General features: G+C 38.0%; 1 protein-coding gene across 4 annotated transcripts; it reads right to left on the minus strand.

Annotated features, from left to right (window-relative positions):
• Positions 1-239: 239 nt before the first annotated feature.
• KRIT1 (KRIT1 ankyrin repeat containing) lies at positions 240-22,251 on the minus strand. 4 transcript variants are annotated; one of them, XM_048077519.2, is made up of 18 exons: positions 22,121-22,251; positions 20,553-20,624; positions 19,488-19,617; positions 18,870-19,029; positions 17,446-17,538; positions 16,436-16,565; positions 14,220-14,463; positions 13,806-13,921; positions 13,277-13,420; positions 12,074-12,230; positions 11,695-11,802; positions 9,864-10,020; positions 7,567-7,718; positions 6,749-6,915; positions 5,036-5,123; positions 3,114-3,320; positions 2,663-2,779; positions 240-1,990 (listed from the first exon to the last, which is right to left on the minus strand). In XM_048077519.2, exons 3-18 carry the CDS (start codon positions 19,587-19,589, stop codon positions 1,922-1,924), a joined length of 2,211 nt encoding a protein of 736 aa, XP_047933476.1. In that variant the 5' UTR covers positions 19,590-19,617; positions 20,553-20,624; positions 22,121-22,251; the 3' UTR covers positions 240-1,921. The 4 variants fall into 4 exon arrangements, with proteins under 4 accessions (XP_047933476.1, XP_013042427.1, XP_066847814.1 ...); XM_013186973.3 differs by lacking the exon at positions 22,121-22,251 and adding an exon at positions 21,809-22,067; XM_066991713.1 differs by lacking the exon at positions 22,121-22,251 and adding an exon at positions 21,656-21,778.
• Between the last annotated feature and the right edge of the window lie 86 nt (positions 22,252-22,337).

Below are 22,337 nucleotides of genomic sequence, written 5' to 3' on the forward strand. Positions count from 1 at the left end.
GTTTTTCCAATCAATGCCCAAGTTGTATCCAAGGTGCACAGCAAGGTGCTTTGTGTGCCTTAATTTGTAGTCACCATGGAACCCTTCCTGTGATCCTATCTCATGATCACCCTACAAAACTTGCAAAGGTAAGCCTGTTTAAAAAAAAAAATGTTTTGTAAAGTAATAGGACTTGCTTGGTGAGACATTTGATGGTACTTCCATGCTGGTAGCAATAATATAAAACCAACAAAGCTGACTTGTTGTAAACAATTTATTAAGTAGTAATAAATAAGAATCTTAGCAGAAAGAACTATACAGCATTAAGGCATATTAATACTGTTGTTAAATATGTGACTGTAACACACATCTTAACATTCTTCCTCTAGTTTTGTAACAAAGTGCTGTGTATGGAAAAGTACTTCTGATACCAGTGCCCCGTGATAGCAAGGACGCACTATGACGGACCTAACTGTTGCATTATTTACCTTAAATAAAAGATAACCATCCATGAAGATTTACTGTTCTGTATGACAGTGAAGTTTCAGTTTTAAAGCATAGCTTTCTAAGAAGATAACAAATGAAGTCTCCTGTTCACTTTTTTTTAAGATGTTAATTTCTTAAAATGTACTTACTAGTAGTAAGGTACTAGTAAAGGCATTATAAAACAACACAGTTCCTAACACTTGTTTTAATCTTCACTTTAAAAAACAACAAAAAAAGCCACTTGTCTGTAAGTTACTTTACAAAATATTGCACACTGTTTTAGCATGCAGTTTACATGGAAGAAATAGTCAAGTGCACTTAAAACCCCAAAATGCAACTAGGATTTTTAAAGATGTGTAATGAATACTATTTTAAGGTACAACGACATGTTTCAGACTCCATAGCGTTCAACCTTACACTTAGGACCCAACATGTTAAGACCCAGTCCTAACTCTGCAAAGAGCAAGAATGCTTATAAACTGTATTGTTGCATTATAAAACTGTAACTGTTACATAAAGTATATTCATTCCTGCATCCTGCACTCCTTGTGGTTTCAAGAAACTGAAATAAGTAATGAGTAGGAGAATGAGTTTAACAGAAATAACTCAGTACATCCTATATGAGCTTTTGTTACTGCATATGTATTGCAATCCAGGGTAAGATTTATTAAACTTTCTGAAGACTTCTGAATAAGATTTATAAATCTGTATCTCCCTCTCCTTCACATACAAAATTTTATATTGCACAGCAAAAGTAAAAATCCAGTTTTCCTATAACAAGCATGCTAAACATTTAATATGGCTTTTGTAGATTCAAAGTATTTCCCTTTTGACATCCTCATGCAGTATTTTAGAATAAATTTGACTACAAAGTATGAGAAAGAGTAAAAATAAAGCCAGCTATAACATTTGTCAGAAACCAAATAAAAAATAAAGAGTTTATCAAAAGTAGTTGGTCAAAGGATTCTAGGCATACTTATCAACAGTATTTTAAAAATAAAGTTTGTCTACAAATACTAAAACATATACAACCTCCTTGATGTTCCACAGAAAGACAGGAAAGGTAAATAGGTTAACTGAGACTTGCTTAATGGCACCAGCAGTCCCATAATCCTCTGGGAACAAAAGTTCCCAGATTCATTCTCGTCCAACAATCAAGAATCAAGAATGATTCTTTATTCACTCTCGTCTGACCAAAATTCACATTTTACTAGCTTTATTGGTTTACCTCAAGCTCTACAATAGCTTATATGCAAAACAAAAATATTTATAAAAATAATAGATATGTTGTATAGTTTTTTAAAAAAATAAACCATGCAGCTTCTGTACAAAGTTAAAAAAACAACTGTACAAATTGACTTTTCTATTGTGTAAAACTCATGTACATGGAAGTCTTCTGTTAGGATGAGAATTGTTTTTTTGCTTAGCCATAAGATGCTGTTTCATAATTTTTCCATCATTCATTTCTTTCACTTGGCATTAACTGGCCATTTAATTTCATCAGAAGTTTTACGACGAGACCTGCCTGTACAAGGGCATACAATTAAATTCTAATCAGCATTTCAGATCAATGACACAAACAATACAAATATATGGCAAATGTAAGTATATAAAAATGTTAGAAATTACATCATTTTAGAAAAAAAATGAAAAACAAGAACTAAGTTTTCCTCATAAATCGGAAAGTATTTTTCAAAACATTAAATCACTTCATCTCCTCTATCCATTCTTAAGAATCAAAAGGCAACTACTGTCAAAGTACACAAGACACTCAAAGCTGTAGTTCTGTTGCAACACATTTTAACATGACATATTATCACTAATACTATCCAATCCCAAACTCCACTAGTTTTGATAGAAAAGTTACCAGCTCTAAGTCCGTGATTCTTGTCATATTTGAAATTGGCCTTGGAGTCTAAGAGATTGTGGGTGCATGCAACAAACACTTTCCATTATAAAAATTCTAGTCCCTAATAACTGCAGATGTATTTTTACATATTTTGAACCCTAAAGGTTTCATATGCTAGGAAAACAAGCAAATATTCTGAAATGTTAACAAGAGTTCTCATTTGAAAATCATTTTTGTGGGGACTTGGTTGGAGCTTCTTTTATACAGGATGAGCGTAGGCAATCTCAAAAGAGAAGTCTAGGAAAAATAATTTAACATACATAGAGGATGAAAAATGACAATGCTTACCTGTTTGGTATGCACAATAAAGCTCATTTTGTTTTCCAGACTGTGTATTTGAAAACATGTATCTCCATCTCCTAACTGCCACATAAAGCAACCATACTTTAGGCTGAGGAGTAAAGCCTACAATGAAATGCAGTAAACCGTCACTCAGAAAATACCCTCCATACTTACAAACTGAATTTTCCTTACTTTTCCTTACTTGAGATAGGATTCTACCTAGTGAAACAGTATGTTCCATTATCTAGTTGTAGCTTATAAAGTAGTCAAGTGGAAAAATACGAGGCTTTCTATTAGTAGTGCCTTTTGAAGACTTCAGAATCTTGGAAACGTTCACAGTCAAGTCAGATGTGAAAAGAGACTAGTAAAAAATAGTAGAAAGTAGCAAGTAGCACAGAGAATTTAAGAGAACAGAATTAAACTTAGCAGCTTTTATTGGCAGATCACTTAAGCTGACCTTTGTTTCCATGTTGAGGAGATGCAGCCCTTTCACATTGACTCCTACGTACACTTTGATGACTTTATGGCTACTTGAACTTGCTTTGGTGAATATCTGCCCTGTGAAGAAAGCTGCTCCGTAAGTAGGAATTTCCCAGCAATTCTGCAAAAACATGCGCTGAAGGTGATGCATCTCTTTGCTTACACCTTCACTGGTGCTGAGGTTCTAGAAATAGAAGAACAATGGCAATCAACAAGTCTTCCCAAATAATTGTGATTATTTGAAGAAAATCCAGTTTAGTGGAATTCCCACTAAACTAGTATTCCCAAAGTGCTTTCCCAGCAACCATTCTCCTGCACCTAAATTAAACCCTGGAGTCACAGAAAGGCTCAGATGCCAAAACAGACTGAGGCAGAAAGCAGGTGCCTGTATGAGCATCAAAAAATCTTAACCACAGACGCCTGAGCACTGCAGGTCCCCACAATTTTCCCTCTTTCAGAAGTACATTGGACTTGTCAGGCGCTAAATACGTAAAATCCAAAAAACCCTAAGCATTCCTCATTTGAGGGTTCCAAGGCACGTTCAGATGAGCAAGTACCTCCCCCAACACAGTGTGGATTTTCTGTTTTTTAAACAAAAGAAGGCACAGCTTTGTTTTCTTCAGCAGAGCCCTCACTCAGAGTGAGACATGCTCCTGCTGTTTCCTTCCTCTTCAGAAATGTGAAACAGTTACAACAAAGGGTTGCTAGAATGCGCTCCCACCTCAGAATATACTGGTGTAAAGCACCCTAAATAGAAAAAGGGGAAATAGCTTTGTGAGTTCTGAAACTAAAAAACATTTCTGAAACAAAAATTTGTCTGGGCCACACATGAGAAGGCACAGGGCCAAGACGGAACACAAGTCTTTAGCAACTAGGGGGCCATAATTGTGGGTGTGGTGGGTGGCACCAACCTCTTTGGTTCCACACCCTGCATTACTGTTTATCTGAATTCTACACAGCTATTTTTAAAATGTAAAATACCTGAATATCTTTGGAGCAAAGATTGCAGCTCCTTTCCCCTTCTCTTGCACCCAAAAATAATGGCCAAAGAACAGAAGCCTAGAAAGCTGTGCTCACACTACGTATTATCTGATAAAAGAAAGAGTAGAGAATACTCTGCTGTGCCCTCTTCTATACCACAGGCTTAGAAAAACCATCATCACCCCCTTCTTCATCTGTATTATAAAGACAAGGAATGATCTGCTGGTTTCTGACAGAAAAGGTGTCGGCACCAGGAGAAAGTTTATGATTGAGTAACCTCATCTCAAAGGAAGCGTGGCAAGCCCTGAAAACATTCCCTGTGTGCCTCTGCAGTTTCCTGTCAGCTACTGGAAGTGATGCATGTCAGCTGGTACAATTCTCCCTGTCACACCTCACTTCCACAATTTGTTATGAAGTTCGCTAACTTAATTTTCAGGTGTGTCTGACCCAGTTTGGAATTCACAGCCCGAAGTTAGATGTCTTCTACAGAAGTAGCCCAAGTCCACATTTAAAAGTTTTGCTAAATGAACTACCCTAGTTGGTGCAGTTTGTGAACCAGTACCACTAACGTCCCTAACATACAAGTTACATTGGCACAAAGGAGTTTATGGATCTGTCACTGCAAGAAGATGTGAAAATACAAATCAGCGTAGATTTTCTACATGTCCACCGCAATTGGCAACATCCCCCAATGGAAAGATAACACTGAGGGGAAATGAACAGATGACAAAATTATATTTACTTTTAAGAAACAACACAGCTGTAACTGTACAAGAAATAGTTTTCCAACAACCCATACTAAAAATTCAGAACATACACGTTTCCAGCTTTATATACAAGAATTTTTGTCCATTAACTGACAATCAGTCAAATATATGTTTAAGACAGGATTTTCAAGAATTTTGCTATTTGACCTACCTTGTATTCATGAAGTATCCTGTTTGTCCAATGAGGAGCTTTACTCTTCAGTTTAGTGATTGGCACTATGGATTTAAGATTTTCTTCACTACAAGAAAAACAAAGCAGAAAAAAGTTTTCCTTCACTAAACAAAGTAAGGATTCAGAACAACGTCTGCCAGCTTGCATCTTCAAGCCACATACACAGAGCTAGACAGTCAGCTCCCACTCTACCTTGCCTCATCAGGCTGGAAGCTATCCTGAAATCGAAGCTAGGGCTTCCTAAAATGAAGTGCAATTCTCAGTTAATGGCAATGCAGCTGACAGAGCTTTGTGTTAGCCGCTCTGTGTCACGCATTATGGACATGGCAGGGGCAGGAAATGCTAGCAGCAGAACACGACTCTTACTTGATTACAGACCAGTTTGGTGGTTTCCAGTTTGGTAGCCAAAATTATATAGGGACAGTCACTTAAACCAGAAAAATCACATAACTTGGTAAGGATGACAGCTTATAGGCACTCTTCCCTTCAGTGCTGCGGTCAGTACCAACAGTAGCTAGGCCTGTTCATCTCCACATGAAAATTAAATAGCTTCACTCTCGTATTATGAGCTATCTATAGAAAGTTCTGTTTTAAAGAGAGGCAACAAACACTAAAAGGAAGGCGTAAAAGCCTAGTTGGCTTTCATGCACTATTAATATAGGTTGCATCCCTTTTACATTATATTTGTCCATAACTGCACCACCAAACAGAAACTCCGCACAGGACAATGTATCCAGGTCACTGCTGGTTTTCTGCTCAGTGAGCTCCTTACTCTGTACAGGTACAGCCCCTATACCTAACAGAAGGCAGAGAAAGGAACGTGCAAGTGAGGCAGTACAGCCGGCCCTTTCAGAGGCAGCTCACACTTGCATCAGTATAACTGCAGCAAAAAAATGCACCTGATTTACTGATGGTGGAGTACATAACCAAGAAAAGCAAGCCAACACAGCTCAGCTGCTGCTGTGAATGAGAAGAGACAAGAAGTATAGTAACCTCCCAGGACAGCACAGCTGCTGTTATATGAATGAGCTGGGGTGGAGATGGTGGGGGGTGGAGTGAAGGTTCACACAGCAGAGGAGCGAAATCCTGATGTGCTCAGGTACCACTGGAGGAATGTACGTGGGAGGAAAAAAAAAACATCCCAGAAGAGCTCAGCCACAGCTCCACAGTCAAGTGAAAAGAAGGGGAGAGAAAAGCACCATCTGGCAGAGCCTTGCTGACCAATTTGGTGTAGCATTTCACATGCAAATGTGAGCAGAAATAACTCTCTCCATGGTCTCTCCACCCCCTCTCCAAAAGAGGGAGGAAAGCCAGTCCCAGAACTTGGTCGATCTGGACATAGTAAGGAATTCCTTCCGCACAGTCCAGTCTCCATCCTGTCAAAACCCTCCACTCACATGAGTACTGCTATACATTTTCATATTACTGTATCTCAGCTCAGACTTGCAGAATACAGAACCTCCATCCTTCTGCCTGGGACTGCAATAAGTAAAATTAGCGTGTTTTTCAGACACCACGTCTAACTTCTGTTAATGCTACGAGGGTTATGTGGTCACTCTGAACTAGAGCTCAGTGATGGAGAAGAATAATAAATAATGCTATACCTAAAATTTGAGAGTTTCATAATAAGTGGAACTATCTAAAATATGTCATTGAAAAACAAAATTTGAAGTTTTAAATGCACATACTTACTTCAGAAAGCCCTGTTTATGTTTCTTGCTCTCATAATTTCCATAGACTATTTGTAGGAGCAGACTTGCCAGTGTGATCAGCTTGGCATCAGGTGATGTATAGAAACCTTTCAGTAAATTGTATCTGGCTTCATCAAAAAGAATAAGAATAGCCAATGGATCCTCAATCTGTTTAAAAAAAAAGTGGTTTCTTGGTAAAACAAAATGAGCTTAGAAACAATAAATAAATTTCTCACTGATTCAGAAATAGAACACAAAGGTGTGATCCTGCTTGAAATGTGCCTTTTAGTAATGCTTTGTAATGGTAAAAATGGCAATTATTTTCATTGACTTAATTCAAGACTTCACTGATCTAACGCATTTACAAATTAAAGGTGACTCGCATACCATGCCCAATCAAAAGGTTCACAGAAATACTGATACGTATCCTCCTCCCCTGCCCTCCCCCAATCCATTTTGAATATATTTGAATAATCCCACTGAAATTGACCAATTAAATATTGGATAGAACACAATATGAGGAAAAGAAAGAAAACAGGGCAGGTTATTATTATGTGCATGACAAACAGAGACTGGGGCACATGGACTTACAATAAACCAAACAGTTAAGAAGGTGAGAAATTCAGAGACAGTCTGAGTGAATGTTGAGCAGGCATAGGACAGAACTTGAAGACAAACTCTTACAGAAAACGGAAGGAGAGGAGAGATCTGGTTTAAGTAAGTATGGAAATTACTACAGTCACTGAACACACTGAGTGTTGATGTTCGAGGTGTCCTGATTCAGGCCATGGTATCATGCTATCACTTCTATGTGCAGACCTTTTTTTCTATTTCCAGTGGAAGTCTCACATCCCTTCTCAGGAAAAGCTGTGAAGTTTCCCTCTGAGGATCCAGATTTGTCAGTTCAGTGAATATTTCAGGCCAGTCTCGAATATGCTGCAAAGGCTTGTGATATGGCTTCAGTTGGAGGCCTAGAAAATACCAGGTTTTTGTTTATAAATAAACAAAACCAATAACTCAGCATATACATATATGGATGATTAAATGCTGTGCCAAAAACAGAGTATCTGAAACTGAGGACTCAATAACAGTTTTTCCATGCTTTCTAAACTGCTATATATAAAAGGCTTTGAAAATACAGATTTATTGACAAAACTCTTGGCGTATACTTAATAAAAGCACTAATGATGAACCTTTGTTGTTCAGCTTCCCAAGAGTGAACTTGTATTTAAAAACCTAATGGAATACCAAGATGGACCATAAAACCACAAGTAAAGGGAATCCAGAAAGCAAGCAGACGTATTAAATAAATCACAATAATTATTATGGGACAAAGTCCAAAAGTCTGATTTTGACGGAAACATACAGATACAGTTTATCTTTCAAACATACTTGCTATTTTCAGAGATATAATCCATAAACCTTTCACTACAGACATTCTTTTTTTAAATCTGTGAAATATCAGGCTACAATAATTCAAATTTACATGTTCTCTCATCTGTATCAGATATGAGAAATAAATGCAGAGCTTCCAGCTACAGTCCTTCTATATACAGGAGTCCATACCTTCAGCTGTGCTCATTCACTTGTCCTGCCTGTCTTTGTGATTACTGTTTGGCTGTTTTCTAGTAGCGAGGAACCAGAACTGTATTTGTTTTATCGTCACTGCCCTAACTTCTACGTTGTGACATTTTACATTATATGTAAAAATTCAAAGGACCTATGATAGTGGAACATGTTTTCACTGAGGATAATCTATTCACTCAACTTATCCCCCCTACATTCAAACACAGAAAAACATTATCCTTCCTATATAGAAAGAGACTATGTGGTCTTTACAATTGCATGCAACAAACTGCAAGAAATATATTTTTAAAACTTGTCATTAGTTGTTTAAAGGATTATATATCAGAAGCTGATTCATTTTCAAACTTAGGCTAAATACCTACAGAATTACTTCTTTGTAAACAAACAATGTATCAGCAAACATTTCCCCTCAAATGCAAGGGTAGTACTTCTATGATTTAAGTAAAACATGATATACATGCTTAGAAAAGGCAGCAAGACTTAAATACTCAAACACTTCTTCCCTGTCTACAGCAGAGGGACTGGACTAGATGATCTTTAACGGTCCCTTCCAACCCAAACCATTCTCTGATTCTATGATCCTTTCTGTTCCAGGTATTACATTCAAATGCGGGTTACAGTAGCCAGACTGCATACAACTACAAGGCTTATAGATTTGTAAAAAAGTAACAATGCAACAGTGCTAAAGCAGTAGAATAATGACATCAATAAATATAAGTTTGAACACAAGGCTTCTGTATTAACAGTACCGTCAACACAGGATCCCACTGGACCTGAACTGTGTTTTGTAAATACCGTTATAACGTGTCTCACAGCTATATTGTTGCAGCAGTACGGTTTTCCATGTTTTCTAATAAAATACAATCACAGTCATTGACTTTTTTTGTAGTTCTATTCATCTTTGGCCATGTATCTCAAACTACAACTATAATATGTTTTTTATTAGATTGGTAGAAAGAACTACATGCATCCAATTTCATAAACTCTAGGAAGAAAAATACCGCTAACACAGGGATAAGTTAGCAGCATGGACTACAACAGCAAAGGTGCCATATAAGAGAAAGGCAGTCTGGAATGGGCTCATCTTCTGAGATGAAATACATTTTAGGTGCCACAGTGACAGAGTCAGACCTACTGGAGATAGCCAAAATGGTGGGTAAAATGAAGAAGTTCTCTGTAGCTCTGAAAGCATGGTTTGGAGACATCGGGCTGTAAAGGCTAGGAGCTGATCTACTGCAGGAAAGCTTAAGCAGAGGAAACAGAAAATTTTGTCTCACTCCTTAAGCAAAATATATAAAGAATGACACCTGTAAGGATCACAGAGTCTCCAGCAGGGGCAAAGCATGTTAACAGACAGCCTAGATATAAATTAATCCCTAAACACGTTTTTTAAGAAACTGATACAGAGTATTACAAAACTGTCAGAGACCATGTTTCCTATTTTCTTAAGAAAATACTCATTTTTTTTTAAAGGCAAACAAAAAACCTATGATAAACTCTCAAGTATAACTAACTTCCTTGTCACTTACTGAGGTTCTCAGAACAGATCCAGATAGTGAAGTATTGCTGAGTTTCTTGAGACAAACGCATCCCTTCCATTATCTGCTGTACAGTGGTATTGTTTCCGTGTTTCAGCTCAACAGAGCGGTATGACCCATCCATACGATAAATCCGCGCCTTTTCATACTACACAAACAAACAACATTATGTTTAATTCTTTAACATAAACTTGTAAAAATTACTTCTGTCGGTGCTTGACACTGTTGAGAAAAATCACACTACACAACTTCTTCATATTTTTGTTTAAGAAAACTGTGTTTCATGTCCCATGAAACTTCTTATAATGTGTTTTTTTTACCACAGTAACTACAAGATAGGTTCTACTGATATTTTGAGGAGTTCGCTTCTGTTTAACTCGAAGGCAAGCAAGAACTTCAAGTTTGGGCTCGAACTCTTACAGGAAAAGGGATTTGAGCTCAACCGCCTAAGCATATCTTGAGATGACTACCTCATTATTACCAGCAGGATATGAATTATTCTCACCAATTGTCTAATCCAAAAAACATTAATTTTTCAGGAGGAAAGCACTATCCTTTACACAGACCCCAGCACAATAAGAATACAATCTCACTAAGATCTTTTAGCCCTTCAATAATTTTACTAAAAATAAATCATTTTCCCCTTTCAGAATTCCTATAGCTTTCAATGATTTATGTGTGGGCGCAGTGTGCTTTCTGAGAGACTTAAACTTATATCAGGTGCTTAAAGCATATTGATATATATACACACACAAGTCATACCAAGTAATGAAACATCTTGTATTCATCTCTCCAACAAGTTCAGTGTTTCAGCTTCTTGGATAAAATGTTGCAAGATTTTGCTATTTCCCCTCCTCGAATCTATTCAGTCCTCAAGAACTGAGACATAAATCCTAAAAACTTACTCAAGAAGATTAATGCCTTTGAAAATGACAAATGACTGAAAACGAGGCCAGAATGTAAAGCATCAGTCTATTCTGACTGCAATAGATACTATGAATCCTATTGCAGTAATTTTTGTGTTTTAATTGTAATGTATTAATTCAATAGCAGTAAGGGATGACACAGTATCACCTACTATGCTCTGAAATCCCGAAATCTACTAAAAATGTGTGCATTAGTCTTTCAGAGTCATTAGACACACAGTTCCCACTTGATCAACTATATAATAACACCCTTAGAATAAAGGTGGTCAATTCATTAATTATTTTGGACGTAAACTTTCACTCATCTAGAGTGAAATGAAGTTACCTTAAAACATCTTCAAAAATTTTCAAGAGGTTTACTGTCACCTACTTACAGAGATAAAAATTAAATCTCAAGTCAAAGGAAAGAAACAAGTGCTGTTAAATCATTTGGCTAACTCTAAATCTACTTTAGGATGACAGGAATTGCATTGTAAATTTTATTTACTCTCCCAGCTAGAACTCCATTGACTGCTGAGGAAGCCTGCACTGACTAAGCAATGTAAAGCCTATTTTGTAGAAGTCTACATTTAAGCAGCTGAGTGTCCCTGTTTATCAGCACATAAGTTGATAAGGCATAAAGGAAAATAATGGTTGTATCATCAAAAGTAGACATGGGATCAATAGTTGATGTGATGCTCCTACAAATAAATGAAATAATCACATTTAAAGTCTTACAAGCCATAAATATTCACAGAAGAAATTAAAGAGACAAAATGCTAGTTTGTCAATATTTACGCTAACAATCTAAGTATACTGCACGTTTCCAGTAACGGCTACAAGTGGGCCTAGCTCTTCCACAAGCCTATGTGTAAATTAAATATAAACTTTAAACTATTTAGAAAATAAATGCATACAGGTTTATTTATGGCTTCCTTCAGCAGTTTTGCAGTTTCTTCCCATTCATTTTGTTTGTTCTCTTCACAGACGTTCAGTGGAGACCTTCCTTGTTGATCAGTAATGTGCTACAAACAAACAGAAACATGAAAATACTTTGTTTTGACTGGAGATGAGTAAACACATATTTTCAAGATTATCAAGATCCTCGATCCTAGGGTTTAACATTTAATTGATATAGAATGGGAAAAGCAGAACTGATGAAAAATATTTAACCATTTTTTTTTTTTGCAATCTCTCAGTGGGATCACACATTGTGATCTGGACACAAAGTATTTCACATGCACAACCTAGAAAGGGGATGTTAAACTGCTATTTCTGTACACAAACAGAACTTACTCTGTCAATTTCTGGATGATTCAGTAAAATTTGTACTATTTCCGCATGTCCACCTCCAGCAGCAAAATGCAGAGGAGAGCTAAGCTGGCCATTCAAAAGGTTTGGATTGCATTTCCCTTTCTCCAACAGCATCCGAGTGGCTTCAACTTTTCCATACCTGCAGACAGATTAAAAACAGAACAGACACAAGTGTAAACAACAATCTTTTTCGGATACTCCTAAATATGAAAAAGTACATTGCTGTGCTCAGGAGTTTAACTCTGCAATGACACCAAAGACAGGGGAACATTAATAAATTTGTGGAAACTAGCATCAGTTCTACACTTATTTGGTACAGTCTAGTAACTGTTTATTGGATTCATTACAGACACACCCAACCTTGCTTTAAATGAAATTTGGGTAGCTGTAGCAATGCAGTCACGCCAAAAACAGGGCTCAGCCTTGCCCGCAAAAAAATCTTTGTGAGAATCACATTAAAGCTTCTGACTGTCATGCAGATGTCTCCTGAGAACACCTAAACCTCACACTGGTAATTGGTAAATCTGGTGTATGCTGTTCATGTAAATTTTCTGAGAAACACTAAAAGTCAAATAAGGTTTTTGTTTGTTTTCAAACAACCAAGCTTGATATTCATGTTCTTCAGGTCATCAGACACTATTATAAATACAGAACACTAACTTGCCTAAAGACAAAACAAAAGCATTTGTACAACAACTGACAAAAGCTTTGAAGGAATTATAGACTAAAATCATCACAGAATTACAGAATCAGACAAGCTGGCATCTGGAGATCACCTAAGTCAGCTTCCTGCTCAAAGCATGACCATCACCAACACTTGCTATTGCTGTATAAAACTACTTGCAGCCTTTAACCAGTAAAGACTGCAAAAGTTACCACACTAAACCAGACCCAGCAATTAAAACAGGTGCTTCAGGACAGATATAGGAACAATAGATGAGTGTTTGATGATATGGTATCCATACCTGGTCTCTGAAACCATTCAGATAGCAATTATCTCCAAACCTGAAGCAGTATTTCTCTTCAAAAGGTTAACACTAATATTTATTAGAGTCAACTATAAAAATCTAGGTGTTTTTTTTCTCATTTTTGAGTCTGCATGATGAATTACATGGATACTTAGTGCTGAAGAATTGTTACAGCAAGAATGCACTTCATTTGCAAAAATACATTGAACTGACTCACCAGCATGCATAGTGGATAGGTGCCCAGTGGTCACTGTCTAACTGATTAACAGAAAACTTTTTATCCAGAAGGTGGCTTAGTAAATCAGAATCGCCTTCACAAGCACTGCGATGAAGAGGGAAATCATCTACCCACTGGTGTTCCCTATTAAATTAAAGGGAAAGCAGAAGGAAAACACAGTTCAGTAATATTTCAATGACTAACTCAGGACAAACTTCAGACCTACAGCTCATGCAGCTAAAATGTGTCAGTATTTGTACAACTAGTATTTTAGTCATGCAGTAGACAAGCCGCAGCTGTATTCATTATGCTAAGAAATGCTTCCCTAATGTTTGCAATTTAAAACTTCCTTGACCCATCCTTTAATTGTTGTGTTTCAGTACTTAGAGACTTCAAATAGATTTTTTTAAATTGGCGTTTGTACAGTGAAGCCTTAAAGAGAACATCATTCTGACTGAGTCTACCAAGTACTACTGTAATTTAATAAAGCAAAATTATCTATTAAAGAAAAAGAAATGTAAGGTAATACTTGTCCTCTGTGACACTGCTCATGCTACGTTGCCACTTTTCTCTTTTAGGAATCTGAATTTTTGAATAGTCTGGGGCTCCAAGGCCAAAGTATGGATTTATTACCACTTTGTCGACCTGTGAAGACATAATTTAAACACAACTGAAAAAAAAAAAGTCTTACTGAAATTTGGTTAAACAATCCCCCATCCAACCCAAGTATTCTCCTGGAACCAAATTTATGATAGTGACATTTTATAACTAAAGAGACTCATGTTCAAGCGTGTGGATTTTAAAACCTATTTGGCAGTAAGCGTGCAACAAAGAAATCTGATCATCTTAAAACATAACGCATGCTCATATAAAATAATTGAATGAGCTGAAAATGAAAATGTACATATGTTTCACAAATATAAAATGAAAATACCATACTTACCCTATTGGTATATTGAAGGTCAGACCCAAACAAGGGATTATAGATACACATATCCGCTTTCTCCAATGCCAACATTTTACTCTTTATTTCCAAGGCAGTATAACCCATGTGTAATGAGCTCTCTGTTTGACCAGGTTCTATAGCATAGGCAGGGTTTATTACGTTTGTTTTAATTCTCTCAAGAGGAGATGGTCTGAATAAAGCTGGGATGGAATGAGACTGGGTATGCCGTTCATCCAGCCACCTGCAGAAGAGAATGAGCAAGTAATTCATTTTCAGGTAGAAAAGAAATATTTTGGTCATGCCTGCCCATTATCTTGTTTGATTAGGGGTTGTATGTATGATAACCACATATTAAAAAAAAAAAATAATTATAATGTGCACAGAATTTTATCGCACTAAATTACTCCCCCCAAATTATTTTTTTAACAGAATATAGTTAAGCAAACGTGTTTGCTCAAACACGTTTCCGGCAGATGCAACCTCTCAAAGAAAAGGAAATTAAGATCTACAGTAAAGGTAGCAAAGGTTATAGCCAAAACACTTAACCACACCAACAAGTTATCGTTTCATTTACTTTCAGTTCACCAGTGTTACTACTCTCAGCATACTCATTTTGAAACTTAAAGCAATTTGTTTAAAGTGTGAGCTGAAGTTTCACTATGTACGCAGACTTAAGCTTCCTTTGGTAGCTTAGAAACTGCTAATTCTCCTTCATGTAGGGTACCACCTGCTTTTTCACATAGCTTTGCTGAAGATTATTCTGTTTTAAGTGGACTCCTTCTGACAATATAGAAGTGCTTTGGGGCCATGTGGAACAGGACACATTTTAAATAAAGGTCTAAAGTCAGGTTTGCATTTACGTTTCCACACATTCTTTCTCAAAATCTTGAAATAAACTCATACTTCGCTATAATACAACAAATTCTTTCTAATGACTTATCCCAGAAATGTAGAAGAAATACACGCTTTGGAATGAAAGATCCACTGACAGGATCATTTGGTCTTGCCTGTCCCAGAACCATGTCTAAGAATGTGGCTTGCATTTCAGGGCACACTCTTAAGCCTGGATTTTTAAGTCCCAGATCCAATCTATCATGTGCTGCAAAAGCTATGTTCCTTTCACTTACTCACAGTCCTGCTGCAAGGAAGGACTTATAAATTGTGGTCATTGGACTCTAAACACCCTCCTGACTATCTGAGGGTATTTTCAGGTAATTTCAGTTGATAGATTAATTTGAAAGGTTCAAACTACCATATTAAAGTGTTATTTCAGACTACCTCCATAGAGAATAATCAATATAAACTCTTTTCTATTATACTTCTGAAGTTCCTCTAACAGCTGTAAGGCTGGTGACACATTTTAAGCAGAGCTTAGAATCTGAAGGCATAAATTAACAAATAAATATAAAATCTGGCATAATGGTATACACAGAAATACTAATGAACTGCACAAAAACTACACACAGAACCTTGCCAGGCAGTAGCCTGTAATTATTATTATTATTATTATTATTTTTTTGCATCAGCCAAGAGCTTCACCTAACTTTATTTATGTGTGGCACAAAAAGGTGCTCATAGACATGATGTTTTCCTATTTCCTATTAAAGGCCTCATTAACCTACAGCTCAAAAGACTTACTTCTGCAAATAAGTTCATACATAAGTATGTCTGGTATTTCTTTGTTACGGGTACATTAAATGTAAAAAAAACTGCTCACATGTTCAAGTTTCAAACTCCTATAAATCTGGCTAAACGACTAATCACCTTTCTGAGACTTAATTCACTACTGCAAATAAACTTGTATAGCTGGGAGAGATGCACTTCAGTGTTTCTAAAGGCAAATCTAAATGATATAAAATTAATAAGATATTTCCACTGCAGTCTTGCAAATACTTATTGATAACATTTATGTCATTTATAGAAGATTAAATATTAGTATTTTATGCGATTTTATAAAACATTCATTGTAAGCAAGGACTTCCAAGAAGCCACTTGATTTAAACAAGCACACTGTTTCTCAGTTTACAAAAACATTTTGAAAAAGATCTAGAAATCTGTTGTCATGGTTTTGGATTCTGATAAACATGAAGAAAGCAACCTGATATAACTATGATTTTCTTTTTATTCACAAGAATGATGTAAAAATTATTTGCGACGTCTCCAAATTTTCTTCTCTTCTATTTTACTGTACTTTTAATTATGGCATTTCTTACTTGTCCAAGGCAATTAACATTCTTGCAGTAAGTGTAGCAAAGTGGGTGCTGGATTCACTGCAGACCCTCATGATGTCTTGTAAACAGTAGAACACGGGACATCCCGGACTGTATGCATATTTTGTATTATCTGAAAAGGAAACATACTCTGAAGACTCAAAGAAAACAATCTTGTTTTCCCTTCTGCACCCTTTGTAGTTACATGTTCCCAACCAACTGAGAGTAGCTGAACTTTTCCCATACAATAATCGATAGAAATTACATACAATCCTTACATAACAATTTACAACTCAACAGACTAGCCTTAAAAACCTTAACGTGTTCAGTTACTACACCATCACTGTGATCATCTTCATTACATTAATATTAAATGTATGCTGTTGCCAGAAAAAAAGAATAGGCCTTAGGAACTGAAGAAGTATTTGATGCTATTGGTAACTCCATAATGGTATTTATTTATTTGATAGTTTTTTTCCTTAAGGCCTATCACAAAAACAAAAAAGGAGTTTCACCAAAGGCACACAGACACTTATTTCAGGCTTGTTTTTAAAAACTTTCCCGACAAGCAGTTTACTTAGCCTTCTAAAGAACTTCTTCACCATTCCACATCAAACAAGACTGCTTACAGAATTCACTAAGCATTCTTCTCTGAGTAAACACCACTGAACTGAATAGTCTGGATGTCTTATTTGCAATTGCATTCAGCAAGTTTAAAGGAGATGATTACAGTTCAAAACATATGCATTAAGTGAACAAATACAGCTTAAATCCATAAGTGAAAGTGTGCTATAGTTACAGAAATAAATGCAATCCATTAAAAACACGTTCTTCCCATGCCTTCATGCAACATTTTCAAGCTTTAAAGTGTTCAGACAGAGGTTTCCATGCAAACCTAGCTTTTTAATGTTTAAATACAAAACAGACATACAGTGTATTCATAAGAATTCTTAAATCCTCAGCTGAACTTCTACTAAAACAAATGCAACTTCAGAAATTATGTTTAGCGTTACCTTTCACGACGGTTGGAACGATGTAAAGTGATGCCTCCTGGCCTGTCTTCTCTCCATCAAGAGGAAACTTCTTCATTAACACTACACGCTTCCCTAGTACAGTATTAAAAAACAAACAAAACCCAATTAATTGATCAAGAAAACAAAACAATCCAGAGTTGGCCAACAGCATGCTTACCAGACCCATCCTTCCTAATTTCTAGGAAGAAAAAATCACTTATTATTAGCTATAATCTAAAGCAAGGTTAGAAAATCTAAATAAATACACAAAACAAAGAACATAGATATGTATATACTCATTAGCCTGAAAAATGACAGACTGTACACCTTGTTTCACAGTAACTTTTCTATGCCTTTAATTATTCAGGTAGCATTCAGCCCCTTAACCACTTATCTTTAAGTTAAATAAGATTCCTTCTGAAATGGGAAAGCGCAGCTGCATGCAATATTTCAGGTTAGCATGATTCATGTAGTGGTAGGACAGTATTTTTTGTGTTATCCTCCCTTCCGCCCTTACAGAATCTAGCATTTTGTTTGCTTTTCTGACCGCAGTTGCATATTTTAGCAGAGGCTACACTGAACTGTGCATATTAATGCATGGTTCCTGAATCAATTAAAAACTCTCCAAACTATGTAAAAAATGGAGAGTTTTTGCTTTTGCTAGGCATCCCTCAATGTGTATTAATGCTCTTAAGTTATTTCATGTTTCCTGCTTCACTACCTTTGTTAAGTCCATCCAACTCCACCTATTGCCACCTACACCATTTCACCGTGCAACCAGTTTTTCCAAACTGTTAGCACTATATTTATTGTCTTGTCTGCACTGACAACCTTCCCAGTGTAACCTTACTTACAAAACAGAGATGAGGTACACAGCGAAAAAAAAAAAAAGTGCTTTAGTCAGTATAGTTTATACCAACCTGGAAATTAAATAAGCTGACTAAACCAATTTTTGTCAGCACAAATGCAAGGTCACTTGCTGGACCAGCTATGTCACAGTAATAAAAACGAAAACGTACCAATCAAATTATAATCGTAACTGATACGGTTATGCCACGTTTTTTCACGTAGATATTGGATCTCTTATACAATGCTGGCATCAGATCAGACCAAGGTTAAAAAAGCTACTTCAATCTGCTTTGCCAGAAGTTTAGCCATAAATCTCAATTTGAGGTGAAGTAGTAGAACAAACAGGCAAAGTTTCACTTAAGAATCTTTTAGTAAGCATTTTATGGACTTGGAAGGTAACGGGAGACAATGGTAAATGAAAGGTTTTAGCTGTGCAGTGGTTTTTGACGTAACTCAAAACGTACCTTCTTTTTTTTTTTTTAATTTCACGCTCTTGTATGACCTCCCTGCGTCCATTTAAATTTTAAACTATTTTATAGAGCTATCAACAATATATCAGAGTAAAATATTTTTACCTTTAATACCCTGATTGGCTGGTGATATTGGTTTGGTGGCTTCTAATACGTAATCCAAGATGCTCTGGGTTATCTCAGTGCTTCCCTGCAGTTTAGTTTCCAGCAAAACTTTCTTTCTTTTTTTCTTTTGACCTTCAATGGGAACTTCGAGCAGCAAAATCTTTCAAACAGTAATGAAACAAAAGGGGTTTAAGCACAACTTACACAAGTATACAACAACTGGGTGTTTTTTGTTTGTTTGTTTGTTTGTTTTAGATTTATCACATCACAGTAAAAGCACTAACCAAATTCATTAATATTGAATCTGGTGGAGCAGGATAGTGAAGTCAGAATGACCTCCAAAACAATAAGGTTAAAGATAAAAAGACAAGGCTGCTCCCTTGTACTAAGCAGCCCACAGGGTAAAAGGCCCTGATGTGAAATGAAAGACAAGGAAATTACACAACCGTAAAGTGCTCAAATCGTCTAATGACGGTGCGACACACAGTAGGTATGTGACATGCACGTATGTTATTTAAGCAATCTTACTGTCAGATTTTCTTTCCTGCTGTATTATTAAGTATTTATTATTACACATTATTTTTAAATGTTAATAAAGAAAAAATCTTAAAGTTTTACTTCATAGGATTTAGCTCGATATTCCCGAGAGTTCAGGCTAGCAGTATTTTTTGGACGAATCACAGCAACATATGCATCTCCAATGTTTTCTGGGTTTCCCATCTCTCCTCCCGCTTTTTTAATCTTATCCCTGGAAATAATGAATAAACAGGAAGTAAAGATTCAGTTGATATTAAAAACAAATCCAACAGCACACTAAACACCAGTATGCAACGATTATGTCCACTGATTCTTTGTGTTATTAATTTATTATTCGTTTTCTCTTTAGCTGGAGAAATACCAATGGTTACTATACTTCTGCTTACTGTTCATGAAATAATATCAAAGACAAAAATAAGAGAATGGGGAAAATCTTACATTACATAGATTTGATATGAATAATCTTGTTCTCTAAACCACATTTACAGTAAACATTTTTCCAATTTGTAAATAACTCTTCACATTTTGCAAGCCAGACATAAGGCCAAAGAATTTTAGGACACTGAAAACAAAAAACATTTTAAAGTTACAAGCGTGGTAATTCACAAAAGATGCTGTCACAAAGTACTGTATTTCTATCAGTTACACAGGGATTTCAGGAAAAACCCTTGAACCCCTTCCTTTTATTTCTCCCAATATGAAGTAAAATAGTCTTGACTACAGTCCAAGTAACAGAGCTGATAAAAATAAGCTATAATATGGATTTTTTTTCCTTTAGCAGGATTGTAAACTGAGCCACAATCCATTCAAACACAGCTTCTTGAAGCAATACGTCTTCAGTTTTAGCAAAAAGTGAACAGAGGTCTCAAATTTGATTTAATACAAAATTTTGCTTACGCATCAATTCAACCTAAAGTGACAACTCCTGTAATTACAAAATCTTACAAAAATGACTGGGAAAGCCTCTTAGGGCTAACAAAATCACTTCATAGATTAGATTCAAGAGAGCCTGTCATGTCTGGCCATGAGCACTTTTCAGATGATCATTTTCTTAATTTGCATGTGAACCTCCTTTCAGTCCACATGCTATTTGCAGATTAATCTTTTCACAAAGATTTTTAACATTACTGTTTATATCTTCTTCACCTTTTCTAGGAGAAACAGAGGTCTTCAGATTCCCATGCCTTTAGTCCAATATTTCTGCTGGGATCAGACTACCTGAAAATATATTGAAAACATACATAAACAACAGCACACACACTTTCACCTTCAGTTAAGACAACTGCATTAGTTTGCTGATGTTACGGTGGCACTTGAGTTTATCGGGAAAGAAGTACCTAAATACGGATTGGCATTGCAGTAGCTTCCAGAAACATCAAATAAGCAATGCACTAACCCATGAGATTTAAAGGAACAAGAAACACCCATCCCTTGCAGGCAGCTGGGCAAGGCATGGTGTCTGGGTGTCCTTACATGCACTGGAGTACGTTGGGTTTGGGTCATAAGCGTGGGGAGAGGGAACCTGTGTGGCCCTGGCTGGGCCACCCGGGTGGGCTGGTGTGTGGGCAACAGGCGGATTTGCTCGCAAGGAGGCTGCTCTGAGCTCAATCCAGAGTGAGGACGATGATTTTGGGAAACAAATAGCTCTGAGAGCTGCCACGTGACTTCAGAAAACAAAAACAGAGGGTGAAGATGGAGGATATGACAACAGAAACTTTCAGAAGACACCACCAGTGACTCGATCCTAACCAGACCCTGACGGCTGTAATGTATACGCGTCCCAGCAGATGTGGGCTCTGAAGAACATGCTCCAACCAGACCCCTCCAGGGCTGCTGGCCCTTCCCCACTCCCTCACACCCCCGCTGAAGTGTGCTTCACTCATCTGACCTCCCAAAGGAAGAGGCCCGATGTGCACCCCTGAGGTGGTTTCTACCAAGCTGCAGAGAGGTGACTGAAGCTGCACTTCCTCTCCCACATGAATCACAGAATCATTAAGATTGGCAAAGACCTCCAAGATCATCTGGTCCAACCATCCCCCTACCACCAGTGTCACCCACTAAACCACGTCCCTAAGCACCACATCCAAGCTTTCCTTGAACACCCCCAGGGACGGTGACTCCACCACCTCCCTGGGCAACCCGTCCCAATGCCTGACTGCTCTTGCTGAGAAGAAACGTCTCCTAACTTCCAACCTCAACCTCCCCTGACACAACTTGAGGCCATTCCCTCTAGTCCTATCACTAGTTACCTGTGAGAAGAGGCCGACCCCCAGCTCCCCACACCTTCCTTTCAGGCAGTTGTAGAGAGCAATGAGGTCTCCCCCGAGCCTCCTCTTCTCCAGACTAAGCAACCCAAGTTCCCTCAGCCGCTCCTCACAGGACTTGTGTCCCAGGCCCCTCACCAGCAGTTGGGCACGAAGCAGCACACGACATGACCGCTCCTGCTCCGGGCAGCACCCTCCCTTTCCCTCCCCTCCCCTCAGCACCCCGGGCTCTGTGGCAGGGCTGTGCCCCCGCCTTCCTCCGGGCCGGCAGCCCCGCGCCCCGCTCCCGCCCTCGGCCTCCTCCGCCCGGCTCCCGGGCAGCGCCCCACGGCCGGGGCCGCCCCAAACTTCCCAGCTCCTCCCCGGCCGAGCCCCGGGCCCCTCCAGAGACCACCCCGAAGCGGGTATCCCTCGGGGGGACCCCTGGGCCCCGCTCGCTCCCTCCCTTGCCTTCCTCGGTGCCGCCGGCGGCCGCCTCCCCCGGCGCATCCTCGCTGGGTGCCGCAGACGCGCCCCGCCGCGCTCCGCCCCGGCTCCTCCCCGCTCCTCCTTCCCTTCCTTCCCTCCCTTCCCTTCCCCGGCCCGGTGGATCCGCTTCCCGTCGGAGCCCCGCGGGCCCCGGCCGCCCATGAGTTTCCGGGTCGGCGGCCTGAAGGGCTGCTGCTGC

Source organism: Anser cygnoides, chromosome 2 (genome assembly GCF_040182565.1).
Source record: "Anser cygnoides isolate HZ-2024a breed goose chromosome 2, Taihu_goose_T2T_genome, whole genome shotgun sequence".
Classification (NCBI taxonomy): domain Eukaryota; kingdom Metazoa; phylum Chordata; class Aves; order Anseriformes; family Anatidae; genus Anser; species Anser cygnoides.